At 41.7% G+C, this 17,110-nt stretch overlaps 1 protein-coding gene across 5 annotated transcripts in view; it reads right to left on the reverse strand.

Annotated features, from left to right (window-relative positions):
- Nucleotides 1–17,110, reverse strand: part of macrod2 (mono-ADP ribosylhydrolase 2) — a 432,177-nt gene that overhangs the window by 86,309 nt on the left and 328,758 nt on the right. For all 5 annotated transcript variants that reach the window (XM_073481704.1, XM_073481703.1, XM_073481702.1 and 2 more), the window contains exon 8: nucleotides 7,720–7,793. In XM_073481704.1, the coding sequence (XP_073337805.1) occupies nucleotides 7,720–7,793 (74 nt within the window). The remainder of the gene's footprint in view (nucleotides 1–7,719; nucleotides 7,794–17,110) is intronic.

The following is a 17,110-nucleotide window of genomic DNA, read 5'->3' on the forward strand; positions in this document are numbered from 1 at the left end:
GTGAGCCAGATAATAAAATCCTCACATCATAAAAGCCATAAAATCCCCATTCTACTGCCTTGGGCCAAATGGCTGCCGCTAATGTATTAAAGTACATGGCATGCATTAACACTGGTGCCAAAAAAGTCATTCTCTGACAGAGAAAACTAATAAGGCATTCACACACTTCCTCTAATGCATTTCTATAGCCAAGGAGGCAGGTGTTTGACAGAGAGGCTGAAGAGAGAATACAGTTGTCTCAGGTCAAACTGTGCGTCTCCATTCGCACGAGACAGAACAGTATGTGGAGGCAGAGTCGAGTGTTTAGTCATGCTCTCAGGTCCTGATCAGGCCCTATCTCCCTGATGCTCTCAGTCACAGCAAACGATTCAAAGGGCCTAGACACTGACTTCAAAAGCCCAGTGCTGGCTTTGAACATCATGCCAGTTGCACAAACCATCAGCGGCACATCAGCGTCCTCGAGGCATGCACGGAGCAAATTTGTGCCTCCCTCAGCTGCAGATGCGACACTTGGCAAAGTCTTTTCACTGGATACTCGACAATGACAACACCATCAAGGGGTAATGCAGCGACATAGAGCTAAAGTACCGCCCCACTTAGTGTTAGCTTCTGTTCCAGTAGCTGTCGGTCCTCGAAGTGTGGAGGGTTCTGTCATCGCTCTAAGCTGAACTTATAAGAGTTTTCAGTCTGTACTTGAATCTAAATGGGTATCTACTGCTGTCCTGGACAGTAACACATTTTACACATGTCGTCTTTTAATCAATTTATTTTTATTTTATCTTTTATTGTATTTCTATTATATATATAACTTTTTTGACATAACAGATGAAGAGAAGATGTATACAAGAGAAATAATTATAATATAAGAACTAATAACAGTATTAACTGTAAGTACCTCAAGGTGGTCCACAAATCTGGTGAAACGGTAAGTTAAATTAATGGACAATTATTTGGATAATAGATAAATGATTTACATGCGATAATGCCAACATTTCGTTCTTTCCTGTTTGATTTCAAACTACATAGTTTTGGGTTTCTGACCATTTTGAAAAAAATAAGAAACTTTGGCTTTGGGAAATTGTGGCTTGCATTTTCTTTTTACTATTCTCCAACATCTTATAATAAATGATTAAACAGTTAATCAAGAAAATAAACGACAGATCAATCAATGATGAAAATAACCCTTAGATGCAGCTTTATGGTTCCCACAGTTTAACCTAGAACATACTCCAGATCCAGTGGTTTCTATGGATCCCGTTGCCAGGCCACATCCCTCAAATTGAAAATCAGTCTCTAGGCCTTCTCATGGCCCATGTAGTCCAAGTGCTGCTCCCAGAAAGTTTTTTTACTTTAAAGCTGAAAAAAAGCCTCACTTAGAAAAATACTTATTTAAAGTTTGCAGCCCTTCATTAAAGGTGGCAGTGTAAGGTGTTTACAGTAACTCAAGGAAAATAACTCATCATTTATGCTCAGCGCATATGTCTTAGCCCCCAGCAGATAGGAGCATTTACAGATTTTGTGTAACTGTGTATGAACCTCAGGCCAAAGATGCTGTATACGAGGACATGATCAAACATGAGTGGGCTGTTCACAAACATCTTTCCAGTCTGCTATACTGTACTGCCCAACTTCTGTGTTGCCAATAAAACCTCATGAGAGACCACAGAATAGTCATTTTGAATTATAAAACCCATCATCATGTTGCAGCCTTCTAAAGAGACTGATAAAAGAAGAAACGCTCTATTGAAGATACTCTGTCTGGACGAGGCTAATGGAACAGAGGCTACTGTAGCTGGAGAGAGGGATGGGACATGGACTCTGTATTCTCTTTGTGCTCTCCGTGGCAATTCATCATCATTTTAAACACCATGTATACTAGGTGATAAACAGCACAGGGAGCATGCACATATGTGGTTTATTGTCTGCTTACCATGCCAGTTAGATAAAGCTGGTCACAATCCTCAAAAATGTAATTCACATTTTCTAAAGGTGAACAGCACAATATAGCCATGATAACAGCAACCATCCATCTTATTCAGCTGAATGACAATGAATGCCTCAATATTGTCATGTTATAGCTCCATCTGCCAAAACCCAGACAGCCTCCTAAACTGATCTCCATTCACGCAGAAAAACACAATCATACAAAACATACACCATACTGTATTTATTCTTAATAGCCACTTGACATTTGTCACAAATCACTGTTAAGTCTCCAGCCCTGGCTTGAAATGGAATTTATTATCAGGCGTCTTAAATGACAAATGCTACTAAGGTAAACAGATCATTCACAGAAAAGGGGAAAGGGATGTAAACACCTGTTTTGGGAGCGTCGTCGGCACAGCGGAGTGCTTAATACTAAAGCCCAAACCAGAGTGATGTTGAAAGGTGAAATCTCTACACATCAATTTTGTCCTGAGCGGCACAGCGCAGCAGAGCTTATTACAGACTCCCAATCTGTCTCAAGTGTTCAGACTGTGTCAGTAATGCTGGGCTGCTGGGCCCTTGAAAAGCTTCATTAAAAAGCTTGGCCATCCAGAGCACATCCGTGGCAGCCAAATAAAGTGTCAGACCGCATTTTTCATCTGCAGATTAAACCTATGTAAGCCTGAATTAAACAAAATTAGATCTGAAAATGAGAGAAAAACCAGAGCTAGATGAGTGGAGGGAGGGAGTGTGCTAAGAGCAGGAGGAAACTGCTCCAATACCATATGGAGGACTGGTTGTGTTGGCATTTTTTAAGAGATTAGAGCCTTATGGTCTGTTGTTTACACATACCGACATATTTTATTTAATTTATCCATGTGGATACAGGGTAGTAGAAGCTGACCTCCCTTATTCTTTCATCTATTGTGATCTGAAGGATCATTCCTGCACTCAGGTCTCTCTAGATTAAAGGATCTGCTCTCCCTGACCACGGCAAGGCTGTTTATTCTGCCACAATGGAAGTCTAGGTGCTTTTAAGAGTGAATTTCACACTGGCATTGGGGCCCTTTGTGTGCTGCTGAGTGCATCAGGGCTACAGTGTGCTGGCCTGGGAGATAAACTCACCGCTAATCAATCAGGCAGTGTCCTCTTTTTTCTTTTAACTCTGTCCTCACTCCCTGTCTTACACACATACACACTGTATGCACACAACGTCCTTTGCTATTCGATGTAACAGTGCACTCAGATCTTAGTTCCTCTTGTGAGCACATTTCAGTCAGTGGTCAATTACAGTCCAGTTGCTGTGAGTGTATGTATGTTTGTGACCGCAACCTGCCAGATTCAGATGAATCTCAAATGGTGGAAGAAATACTCATAATCTTTACTTAAGTAAACATAGCAATACCAAAGTACAGAGTATTCTGTTACAATTAAAAGTCCTGCATTCAAAATGTGACTTAACTGGCAATAGAAGTTTTCTGCTTCAACATGCCATTAAGAAGTAAATGTTGACTGCACATTGTGATGGATATAGAATAATGAAAATATCAGTGTTTACATTGGTTCCTTATAAACCTTGCTATTACTATACAGTTTTGTCTGCCTCCAGGCATGCGGTCACCCGCGAAGAGGAAGGTGAACTGGTGATCCATTTCTAATATAGACGAACTGTTTAATTGAAACAAAGCCTGTATAATTGTTGATGCATTAATGTTTATATCACTTGAATAAACTCACTTAAAAATGCTGCCCAGTTGCTGCAGCACCTCTATTCACCCTCTGTCTGAATGCTCTGGTAGCTTGTCTCTTCGGGCCCCCTCCCGAAAAGCACAGCCTGCTCTGATTGGTCAGCTCTCACATTCAACTTATCTGTTGAATTATATGTTGATTAGTATTGTTAATCGATATCTGCAAATTAACCAGTCACTAAAGTTTTTAAATCAATGTAGAAAGTAGATAAAGTTAATATAATACAGCACCTTTCACAGAGCAAGGTCACAAAGTGCTTCACAAATAAAATTCATTAAAACATCAGAATATAAAAACAGTAAAAGAATAAACAATAAAACACAACAACAACAGGTCATAAAGACACACAAAATTTACAAACTCTGGACAGCACTAGGCGAGGCAAAGACCAGTTTGAATAGATAAGTCTTCAGCTACTTTGAAAAGCATCAACAGAGGCTGCCTGACGTAAGCCTAAAGGAAGGTTGTTCACAGTGTCGGAGCCACCACTTCAAAGGTACGATCACCTTTTGTTTTAAGTCGAGGGGTGGATAACCAATAAGCCCTGGTCAGAAGACCTAGTGACCTCCTGGTGATATAAGGATCGAGTAGCTCAGAAATATACACAGGTGCCTGATCATGCTGGGTTCATATGTAGTGGAGTAAAAAAGTCTGTATTTAACATTGAAAAGCATAGTACTTCAGTAAATTTACTTTTTTCACCACTCTGGGTAACACACATGCACACAGATAAACAGGTGGACATACACGGACAATGCTATCAAGTCAGAGTGCGTATGTCTGTGTTGGGGGTTGCGGTGGGGGGCTGCGGCCTGTACTCTGCCACACCAGTGTGTTAGATCCGAAGCCAGCCCATTGTACTGAAATTCAGCCACAATAGTGCAGTATCTTCCCCAAAGCAGAGCCCTTATCATGGTCCTGAAATGACTCGTCTCTGTGGACGCCCACAACACAGGCTCCTCGGGGCCGAGCTCACGGAGCTGGAGGTAAGCGAGCAGAGCAATCTAGTCTTATTGTTCCATGCATGATAGACTGGGATTCAAACCTTTCAATTCTCGCTCTGTCTGCTGAAAGCTGTGTGCAATCTGTGATATGAGCTACTGAAACAATGCTGAACTTTCGCAAGCCTTTTGATGGTATAGCACACAACATCTCATCACTTGGTGACTGCCTTTGAGGAAAGATTGAGAACATGAATAAAACAACAATGTGTACGCCAACCAGCACAATAACATATTGTACATTCAGGACTTTCATTCACAATGTCTCTATTGACTGCAAGCTATACATAAGACATGTAGTGAACAACTGTCAGCTCATAACTTTCTTTTGAGTTGACACAAAGCCTGAAACACATTCACATCAGTAATCAATCAGGTTGACACTGGGTATGGCAATCTAGTAATTGCTGCAGTGACAAATAGTATTTCTGAAGATATAAGACAACGCATTTAACATCTAAAAGGTCCAGTGTGCAGGATTTAGTTGCACTAAAACCGCAAAAGGCCTTCTCTAGAGCCAGTGTTTGATTTGTCTGATCTGAGCTAGTGTAGAAGCATGGCAGACTACGTTCAAGAGGATCCATTACCTCTGTAGACAAAGCTCAAACACAACAATTCTTATTTTCAGGTGATATACACTGCATCATACAACATAATTATGAATATTATGTGCCATTTCTGCCCCTAAATCCCCTTAATTCTACACACTGGACTTTAATGTGGAGCAAACATTATCACAGCAAACAGGAAGGACCTCATGCTGTTCCTTCAGACATTATGAAATTCCATTAGGCATTTATTTGAATTCTGCTTTAATTCTCTATGTCTGTCTGGTGAAAGCTAAACTGGCATAATTACTGGAAAAAAAGATTTTTTTTGTATACACCATGTTTTTACCTTTCTAGCCCTGTTTTGGGATGCATCAATAGTAACTGAGCACCAAGCAACGGTGAATGAATGGAAATTGGAAGGAAGACCTCCTGCTCCAGTGCATATTCTTCTGTGGTTTGATTGGAAGACTTTCCAATGTAAGGGAAATACTGCTGTGCTTCTGGGTAAAATGCATCATTTTATTCTATCTGATCTTTTTAAAAGCTTACTCACTCTTGGTCTAGTTAGAGTTGAGGATCCACTGCTTGTGCTGGTGGAGCTTTGCCAAACAGTGTTCAGGGGAAACCTCGGTAGACATCTACCCCGTTCTCTCTCCATGAATTGTAATATTTTCCATTTGATCTACCCACACCAGAGATAGCTATCAGTCAGTGCATCACAAAATTATATCTCATGTGCAACACTGCAGCCTCCGTACGCCAAGTAGCAATCCTGGATGTGGAGCAACACAACTACAAAAGTCAGTTTTGCACATTAGCTTGTTATTTACAGTCAGCAATAAGCTATATAAAACCTTCCTTACGCCAGAGTGTTGATGGATTCCCTGAGCACATGTTACAGCAATCATCAGGCAGACAAGAAGTGCTGCAAACATAGCACATCAACTGCAAAGTAATCCGGCAGCTCAGAATCATTTGGCTGCCTGTTCACAACATCCATAACACCAGCTGAGGGATGTTGTAGCACGTCAAGCTGTGAGCTTTATAAAACACCTCAATCCACAGTGACAGATATAAACAGCGCAACAGTAAACAGGGATGACCCCCGAAGGTTACCATCACTCACTGACAAGTGAACAGCCTCCTGACAACTGGACACAATTCAGTCGTCATGAACTTTTAATGAAAATATATCGAGGCGCTAAATACCCTTTTCAACATGTCACATATAATAAAGCTGCTGTAAAAGCCTTGTGCAACCAGCTCATAACTGCTTGTATTAAAATTAGTCTTAGCTTTAATTTAGTCTTTTCACAACATGGTTAGTTTCACCTGGTAATCAGTGCTGACACCCAACTGAGCAGGCAACGTCTGTGGAAGTCCAAAACATGTTGATATCATGTCCGTCGGGCCAGGCCATGATCTGGACGTCCACGGAAGCCAGAATTAGTCGACAAACGACATATAAATATCTATACAACGTCCAGAAAAGATGTATAAAAAACTTTCATTCTGGCTCCCCAGAGGACGTCTTTTAGACGTCTTGGATGTCCATAAATGACGTCTAAAAGACGTGATCTAGACCACTTTTTGCTCACTGGGACATTACAAGACAGACACATATAAAGGTTTCGACACTGGGTGAAGCACAACAAATGATATAATCTTAACAGCTTCAGAGTAATACTTGATAATCAGCTCTGATCTGACATCAAGGCCAAACAGAAATAGACTCGTAAACTATCACACCAGAATTTTGTTTTCTCACTGTGTGGATAACAAGACAGTGATGTTGGCTTCTCTGTGGTAACGATCCTTACAGCAGCATGCAGCTCAATCTTCAGCAAAAGTGGCTTTGAAATTAAAATGTCCATATCCATTTCAGTTTTCCACAGGGGAGATGGAGATATTATGTCTCTTTGTGATGTCCTTTCAAAAAAAATGACTATTTTGCTTCTCACCTAATAACTAAAATTGAAGATGCTCATCTGTTTTTCAGAGGTACCATTCATCAGGCTTTTTATATGACTGTTTATATAGGGTTTCTACCAAATAACTGTGGTGATGCAACAGATCAGATCATGAATGACAGGCTATTCAAGCCTTGAAAGCCATAATTACAATATATCTAATACAAAGACCAACTGATAATTTCATCTGATGTGTTTATGTTCTTCTGGGTGTAATAGCTCTCCCCAGCATAGACCAATTAAACAGTCAACAGACCATTTACGGCCTGATTAGTCTCAGACTGGCTTTTAATTTGATACGCATGCAGACCACACACTAAATGGCTGATCAAGCGGGGAAGGTGGATAAGATGTCTGTCTGATACAGAGATGCATGAGAATTAGTGTTCTGTGTTTCTTCAATCATCTCCACTCACAGCAAATCAAAAAAAGTGTGAAATAGACAGAGCCAGAGCAAACGGATAGTTGGCTTCAGATTGACAGCTATTTGGTTTGAATATGTATTACCCCAGCATATCCCACCTTATCAGGATTCTCTTCGATCCAGCTCTTTACTGTGTTCAGGGCGATGTCAGCTGCAGGCTCATTGGGAAAACCTAGGAGAGAAAAATAAAACAGTGTCAATACCAGTTGTATACAACATGCAGATGCAAGAGGGATACAAAAACAGACAGGCGAGCAGACAGACGAAGTGATATCACCACAGGTAACAGCATTTCTCCTAAATCAATGGAAAGCAGCACAAGCTGCTTGTCTCTCGTAGATGAGACCAGCTGTCTGATAAACTGCTGTAGACGTGTGTTACCAGATGCACAGTGATAGGAAAAACACATCCACGTACCAACATATTTCAGGGGGACAAAGTGTAGGTACAAACTGCATATATATATATATATATATATATATATATACATATATATATATATACATATATATACACACACACACATCTGTTATCAGACCCTCGCTCACTGCCACCTCAAGTAGAATTGATTATTGTTTTGATTTTATGGGGAAAATAACACTTAGATGTGTGATCATCATCCTATTTTATCACTTTGCCAGAGCAAACATGAAGTAAAGCTAGCAGTGCTGGAATGTTAAAAGGTATATTTATATAAGATCTCTACTTAAGTACAAATTTGAAGTACTTTCACTTTAATAGAATATTTCCATTTTTTATATTCTACCTTACTACCATTCAGAGGCAGACATTGTACTTTTAGCTACGACTTACTTTTCAGACAACAATCTTTAATTTCTTCCTCTGAACCAGTCCCCAAATGTTTTGACTTTGAATTTTTGTGGTAAACTAAAGGATAACATTTTTCTTTAGAGGGTGAGCAAATTCTCCTACTTCTTAAGCTAAATAAACTATTAATAATCCTTTTGAATTAGCTTGAAAATCAAGAGATTCCCACAGGACAGCGACATGGCAAACATATGATGATCTTATAGAATATGATGCATTGATGTAGATTAAACTACTCAATAGTATGCAAAGTAGTTACGCAGAGGCGTAACAATTTTTAGCAATTTAAAAATATTAATCACTTTTATATTAACCACATGAAGGGATTATAATGTGACGTGAAAAATGAGACCTCCCCTGTTTCTCGCAGTTGCCATTAGGAGCCTGTGGACAATTTGTTTAAGTTGTTTAATGCTTCTGGTCTGTGGATTTTTTTGTCAAGGATGTTTTTTTATGCACGTTCTCCAGTGGCTCGTCTCAGTGCCTCTCTCCGCTCCGCTAAAAGAGAGCAACAGTAGCTAACGTTAGCTTAGAAATGGTATCCGCTAAGATTAACTAACCTCTGGCTTCCAGCACAACACCAACGTTCCACAGAGCCTCTTTAAAATGAGCTTAACATTTAAACTGCAAAATCCCAAAACATCATATACAGTATAATAGAACACTGAAAGGGGCCATTTTACTGCACAATGAGTACTTTTACATTTCATACTCTAAGCATATTTTGCTGATTTTACTTACATATTTTTACTGAAGTAAGATTTTGAGGACACTTACTTGTAGTGACGTATTTTCACAGTGTGGTATTAGTACTTTTAATTCAAGTAAAGGATCTGAATACTTCTTACACCACTTAAAGCTCATGTGTCTATGAAGCAATGAGGCTAACTACCATATCAATCAAAACAGTTGTCTCTGCTTGGGAACCCTAACACTGCGTTAGGATAATGTATCAATATGCAAACACACAGAATGCGATTTAATACATTTTTAATAAGGCCAGAGAGAGAAGTCTGCATCTAGGAGAGAGAAGACTCTGCTGGATACTGATCTTGAGATCATTTGCTGCCATTGTAAAGAACTCACCAGCATTTAGAGTGAGCTATTGACTAAAAAAGCCCTTGGGCCAGCCTTGCTACAGCTTAAGAGTATATTTGCCACTAGTAAAAGCGCTGACAATCTGCTGCTCTGTCACAGAGTAGTGTTTCAGTTGTCTTCATTTCAAAGTAATTATATTTGGTCTTCTGGGCTTTTCACACAACTTGTCTAAAGTATTTTCCTCTAACGTCTCTGTACGAATCCTAGAGCTAGTCTGAAGTTACCTTGCAAGTACACCACTTTATACCCTTTGAAAACACCAGAACACAATAAGCAAACATATTTTCAGTCCTGAGTGACCCAGCAAAGGATTTAAAACTCAACGCTCTTCAGTATTATAACCCCTCACCTCCATGAGGGACCACAGGTTGCAGAAGGCACTGTCCTCCTTTAACGACAGAGGTCAAGACCTCAATTTCAACCCACATCAACTGATACATGGGTCACGCCACAGTTGTAACCGGTTGGTTATTGCCTGGGTCACATTCTCAAATATTTTCCTTTTCCCGGGTCATTACCACGACAATACCATTCTATGACCTATGAAACAGGCTTACAAGTACTGCAGTGACCTCCACCCTTTAAGTCGGATGTAAAGAAAAATGAAAAATTCCTGAACTCTCTCATCTCTCACCCAGACCACCAGCTGTCAAAGCCTCTCAATAAGTATTCTGTAAATGCTCGAAATCAACTGCCGTGACAGCCAAGATATATACTGTATGTATTATCCCCACCACCCTCACCTATCTGACTACAGTTGATGTCTTTCTCTCTGTTGTTGTTCTTCTCCTCCCCCTTCTCTGCCTGACAGGAGGAGAAGAGAGGGGCTGAAGTGCTGCCTTGGCCTAGCTGAGCTCCTGTTCAAGTCCTGGTTGGAGCGAGATGTGAGCTGCATACCAGCCGGCAGTGACAGCCAGACTGCTCCTCCTATGGCTCTGTTAGGTACCGTCTGCAGACAGTGCATGGCCCGTTCACAGCTCCTGCCCTTCAAAAAGCTGCCCCCAGAGCTGTGCGCTCAGAACCTAATCCAGCATGCCAAATCAGTTTGCAGGTCACCTGACTGTCTCCCAAACACACTTAACCTTTACAGCGATATCACTTTGTCTGGTGATGTTTCCTTTTTGAAATCCGTTTCCACACATATGCAGGTGTACCGACACTCCAGCTCACACATCCAGTAACGTAGGCAAACAGATGTGCAGAAGACGAGAAAGCTGAGAAAAATAGATCCACGGAGATAGGACCAGCTGTTTAGGACGAGTTAACACATCGAGAGAGGTGTCATAGGAGTAAGCACATAAACAAAATAAATAAGTATATCATTATAAGAAGTAAGCGCCTGCCTTTGAACTCCTATACTGTATGTCACCTCAAGAGAGATGAAGAGAGGTTCATTTAATTTAAGGTTAAAAACAGGTCTTAATCATAATAATAGAACATTGTGTTCATTCTGGTCACCATCAGTGGGTTTACATTTAATCTATTCAATGTGGAGTTTCTACAAATGCTCTATTGATTTGAGAGCTATACCTATTAATCATAGTAGAGCTGTAAAGGGGGTGGTGGGGGGTGGGGTGGGGTGATACGAGGTGAACTTCAGAACCAATGAGAAAGATAACAGGAAAGCAGAATGATGTAAACAAATGGTGGAAAAGAGATGACAGAGAGAGTGTTAGATGGAAGGCTGGAAAAAGGGGTCAGTGCAGTTGGGGGCAGCCTGCCAGGAGAACTCTGCTCGGCAGCATCATCGACGGCCCAAGGTCAACAGCAGCAGTTCGAGAGCATCGGCAGCTCTCTCTCTCATCATTTGTCTCCTTCACACTATCCACTACCTTAACCTCTCCTCACCTCTCCTCTCTTTTTACTCTCTATCCCTGTCAGCCTGGCCAAGTATGTTTATGTGCTGAAAATCAGATACAATAAAATGACCTCAATCATCACTTCCATCACCTCTCTTGGCCACAGTCACCGTAGATGGTACAAAATCCACTTATAGTTGTTGAAAAAGATGATGTACAAAGAAGGATTAAGTGAGCTGACTCTTTTATATGCTCAAGTGCACACAAAATGAAGAAGTTCAGTGTTTTACTTCTACACCTCCTCCACTCAACACTTCCTTCTCATTCTCTTTTGCTCCATTTGCTGTGTGGAGGGTTCGGTGAAAGCTAATCTGTCAGGAGGTGGAGAGCTGGCGTCAGGCGCAGTGATGGTGGGCCCTCCAGGGTCCCTGCACTGCTTGGCTCGGCTCCTCTCTCACCTATGCTGGGAATATGGCCGGCTCAGGGAGATTTGTCTTAGTGAGGCGCACTGATGGGATATGTGCAGCGCAGCGCCGCTGATGAGGACTCAGGTGGTGCAGTGTTATTTCTGCTGAAGGCTCCTCTACTTCATCACCAAGCAGAGCACAGCATCCAGACAGAGAGGAGGGGCTGGGGGTGGGTTGGTGACTATGGCACGTGCCATGTGAACAAGGGTTACAGTGGCACAGCAAGCTTACATAACATTTGCATAGTACATCCAGTGATGTTGACGGCAATGGTAGTTATGAGTTCAGTGACCACAACTAATCTGGATTTATGACCAGGGAGAATGAAATTAGATAATCACTGAATCTGACCTGCGAAAACAGTAAGGCAGGTCTTCTCAGTTAGTGTTTCATCCATTTGATTCATTTTAAGCAACAATTAAAAAAGCTTGATCAAACTATATGAAAAAGATGACTTGGTTTAATTTCCTTTTAAGTGAAAGGTACATTTTCATCCATGTCTCCACGTCATCCCAGTGTGTTCCGCCAAAGGGAAGATTCATCTTAAAACAGAATTCACATATTTTATTCCTATGATCTTCAGCGTGTAGGACCTTTGTTAATATGAATAAAAAGAGAGCCCACTCTAATCTCTGATGCAACCAGCAGACAGAGTCTCTGCCCCCTCTCTAAGGCATGTGTAAAACACCTTTATGAACACTGTACAGGACCCTGGGTGACTTTTAAGGAATATGGTTTTATGTACTTTAAATAAAAACTAGAAACCAAAGGAAAGTCATTGCTTTGGATGTTGAAGATCAAAAGTACAAGTTGTGACTCAGTTCATAGAAACAGCTCCCAGTTTATATCACAGATATCTCACTCTTGACTGCGAAAAAGTTGGGAAGAGAAGTTCATGTACAAAAATATCCACTGAACTGGAACGTAGGGAAAATAATATAAATGTGCACTCAGTCTTAGGGGGAATATTTTCTTCAAGAACAAGCACGGCCTTGCTCTCTCTTTTGCCAGCATGGCAACTCTTTCACATCCTAAATTTACAGAGTTAACTTCCACAACAAATTTGTGTAGCTAAGGTGTTTTTCTCTGGTGAGAAGGAGTGAGAAGTAGCTGCATCGCCTGATAAAGCGAGTAGAGGTAGGTTGAATTCATGTCTGTGCTATGATACATTCCCATTCTTTGTTTGCAAATATATGGGGAGGCACATACTGCAGACCACACCAGTTTTGTTTTTCCTGAGTGAGCTTATAGTGTATCAAGGATACCACAACCTGCTGTTATTTTAGGGCTATATCATTTCTAGTGTTGTTTTTTTATGAGGACATCCTGATGTTTTGTACGGGTATGTGGCCGAGGCTTGCTAAACAAATGCTGACTGAATTCTTGAAACATACAAAGAACAGCTTTTCTCCCCTTGAGGCAAGAATCGTATTGTTGGTCCCGCTCCGTATTCCCTCTTTTGTAGCTGGTCAAGTTGACGTCTCAACACTCGTCATTCATTTTGATGAGCTGTCTACCTTGAAGTAGCATGTAGCCTGAGGCTGGGGTATATGGCACTGGTCAATTCACCACAGGTGTTGGAATTGTGGTAAATATAAGAAATCTGCAACAGAAAACAACCCAGTAACAACAAAAGTGCCACATTTATCCGTTTTTGAAAAGTTCTTAACAAAGATCTTTAAATATAGATTTTTGATATTTTTTAATACAGGACTGCTTTTCTTTTTGCTTAGAAACGTCTTTAAAATGTTGCTATAAAGAGGAAATGTAGCATTTTCCTTCTTAATCAATAAAATAGAGCACAGTGAATCTGACTGCTGCCTCTAAAGACACTTATTATAACAGACAGGCAGGACAGAATCATTTAAGCACGATGTAGTACAAAGTAGATTGGTTGATTGTGGTTTTGGGAGCAGGAGGAAATCATTAAATGCGGCACAGTTGAGGGCAGCAGCCCTGTGTTTTCATCTGGAAACAGAGGGTGGGGGAGAGGGTTGTCACCCCATCAGGGCCCAGAGGAGAGGTGAGGTGACCCGGGGTGGAGGACAGAGTAGCGCCCCAGGACTCTAGACGCCAAAGCGTGGGTGTCAAATGGCCTGGAGCTCCTCTCTACACCAACAGCGGGACGCGGCAAGGCTGTGACCATGACCGACTTTGCAGCCCCACAGAAGGAGACAGAGACAAAGAGGGATGGGAGGGTGCTGTGTGAGGAAGACAGGCAGAAAAAAAGAGGTAGAAAGAAAGAGGGCAGCCTCCGTGGCACAACAGATGATGACCTTCCTTGGAAACGTTCCATATAGGTGATGCCAGGCTTTGTCCTACATGCTAAAATTAACACCTGACACTTTAAAAAACATCCTAAAGAGTGTATGATATGCAAAAGTTTAATGCTCAACCAAGTTTCTCAAAGGCCTAAATCTGTTGTCCTGTGGGTGGGAAGTGTTTTTACATTTGGCTTATCATCCATGAAAATGGTGGAGCAAGGCTACTGTTGAATACAATGCACACTGTGTGACTCAGTTAAATGGGCTACGAAGCTCCTGTTCCCTCTGAGCACACACTCGGCTACCCACTGATACAGCACGTTGCCCCTATGTACCTTGAAAATTCCAAACCCAGCTGGGCTAAGCTCCCTGTAGTAAACCCTGGGTTTTAAGAGAAGGGGGGAACTTGCCCAGGCCATCTCTGGCAAGCTAGCAGCAAGCCATCACTGCTGCGAGATAAGGTGCCGTGAATGGCTCCAACCTTCTTAATCCTAGACCGAGATGAAGAGTACCAGAGCGCGATGCTGGCTGGAGGAAAAAATTCTTAGCTGCTTGACACCTTTGATCTGGACAGTACAGTAGAATGGCAGTGTGGACATACCAGTAGAGCTTGGGTGGATTACATCCGCATATCTCCCACAGCCACCAGTCAGAGGGAAAACTCTTCTGTCAACAATCCTCAGATCAGTCACAGAGACAGACGAGCCAGGGGTGGAGGGTGAGCAGTAAACAGGGGGATATTTGTACTATGAAGTGGGCTTCTGTTTTGATAGGGTTATCTGTGAGATGGCATCTGTCAGGTTAGTAGTAGACTTAATGTTCACGTCCTTGCTTTTCATATTGTGCCAAGTGAGCCCTCTGCTGTGGGCTAAGATTGATCTTAGCAGGTGCCTCCTAAACTGTACAGCTCATTACAAGGCTGTTGGAAAGTACTCTTTCAGCTAAGATGTGATCTCTGCAAGGCTAAATTGTCCACAGTGCATCTTGAAATGGGATTTTTATGTATGTGGTTTTGCTTGAGCAAACACTTCTGCTTGCATGCGAGCGAGCATATTAGTGTCGTGTAAGAATGACGTGTGAGGGAGAAAAAGGACTACAGGAGAGTGAAGACATGAGAGAGAGGGATACAAAAAGAGAGAATGACCTCTCTAAGTCTAGGTAGTTGGACTCTTGGCACTGATCTTGTGAGACATTCAGAGGTGTCTCCTTCTTGGAAGGAATAATCCATTTAAACCCGGGTCGCATGTCTGTGATTGATGTGCAAACAGGAGCAGCACTTAATAACCTCTATCATGCTGGGTGACCTCATGGCCCACGGTGGGCACCAGTTTGTTTATGGGTGGTACCTCCGACACACTCTCCGTGCAAAAATTCTGTTGTGGCTAATGGGCCGGACTGAGGGATTGGACTGTCAGCGCAGTGTGAGCCCTCATTTTTCTTTCCGAGCGTCTAAGGTACCCCCTGCGCACCCCTGCTACACCCAACCTCCCTGTTCTCCCATCATCTGTCAATGGTGACTGAGTCTCCTGGAATATGGAGGCGTGAAAGAGAGTGTCAATTAGCATTAGCTGTCCTGACAAATCTGTTTTTCCCACCACAAAAGGCCTTGGATAACTTGTTCTTGATTCCTCTCTGTCACAATGTTGGCGGCACAGGATTTGTTTTGCTACTACAATCGAGTGTGGAAATGGGTCAAGCACATGTGCATAAGTTTAGTTCCTGGGTGCATGACAGTGTGCACATATATAAAACTATGGCTATATCTGAGTGTATCCTACAGAGACAGAAACACACACACGCACACAAAAATAGAGAGAAAGAAAGAGATGAGGAGGAGAGGAGGATGTGTCTTTTATACTAAATAGCTTTCGTTTACATTGCCGAAATGGAGGTTGACCTTAAAGGTTATCTAAAATGTACAGAAAATGTCAGAATGCCTGACAAGGGAGCACGGCCTCTTTCAGAACATGGCAGTACTCAGGGGGCACAGGGAGGAGTCTGAGAGAATAACATCACAGCACTATACTATACTGTAGTTCCTTTCAAAGTCCCTCCTCTATTTACCCTCTGCTGTGTGAAGATCTTCAGTCTTAATCAGCTGCATTGTTCTATGGAGATGCAGTTATGGCAAGCGCTAAGCTGTTTATTTATTGAATAGGCTGTTTAATTCCCCCCCTCTGCGGTGTGCTTGGCTCTGCACAGCCTACCACTTTGATGTGAGGGGCTGCTGGTGGAGTGCTACGATGGGATTCTACTGGCAATGCAGCACATGGCCTCACGTTGACAAGGAATAGGCATTGCCCTCGTCAGCAGTGTACAGTACAAACAGTACCCTCATGCAAGTATTTGGCCTCCCTTTGTGTCACTAAAATAGCGCTGTTTTACTCCAAAATGCCACATCTTTCCTGAAATTCTTCATTTTATTTATTGAAAGCGGCAACAGGGAACTTTTATTTATATTGATTCTGGCAACCCCTGTGGACAAAAGCAGTATGAGCACCACTGCCTCCTAAGGTAAAGATCTTGATCTGGCTAGCTAGCTAGCTCACTGATGGGCTTGTTTGCTTGTGTAGGTTATACAGAGGCATCAGCATTAAATTGAGACTGTTTCATAACCAAATAATAGTTCCTTTTAGTGCATTTAATTCGACCTGCAAAAGTGTTATCACTGCCACAAACTCAAATTTGGTTTATGTTTTAAAGACAATACTTTGTAATTTTGTAATTTTAGTTAATTTACTCAGGATTTGCCAAAGTTGTTGAGTCCCTAACGAGTCAGACACCAATGAGTCAGAGACAAACAAGTTTATGAAGGATTTACTGCAGTTTTTTAGTGAGTAACTAACATGTTCACATAATTACTTTGGGGACTTTTGGTATGGAAAAATAACAGAGAAGTATGAATGCAACATAATGCTTGTTCGGACGCAGAATATGCTGAAGAAACTTCCCATGCAACACAAGATAATGTTAGAGAAGGGAGTGAATTTTACAGAAATGGCTGCTGAACTTATCTACACTGACTATAAAATT

The sequence above is a fragment of the Pagrus major genome, chromosome 15 (genome assembly GCF_040436345.1).
Source record: "Pagrus major chromosome 15, Pma_NU_1.0".
NCBI classification, from domain to species: Eukaryota; Metazoa; Chordata; class Actinopteri; order Spariformes; family Sparidae; genus Pagrus; species Pagrus major.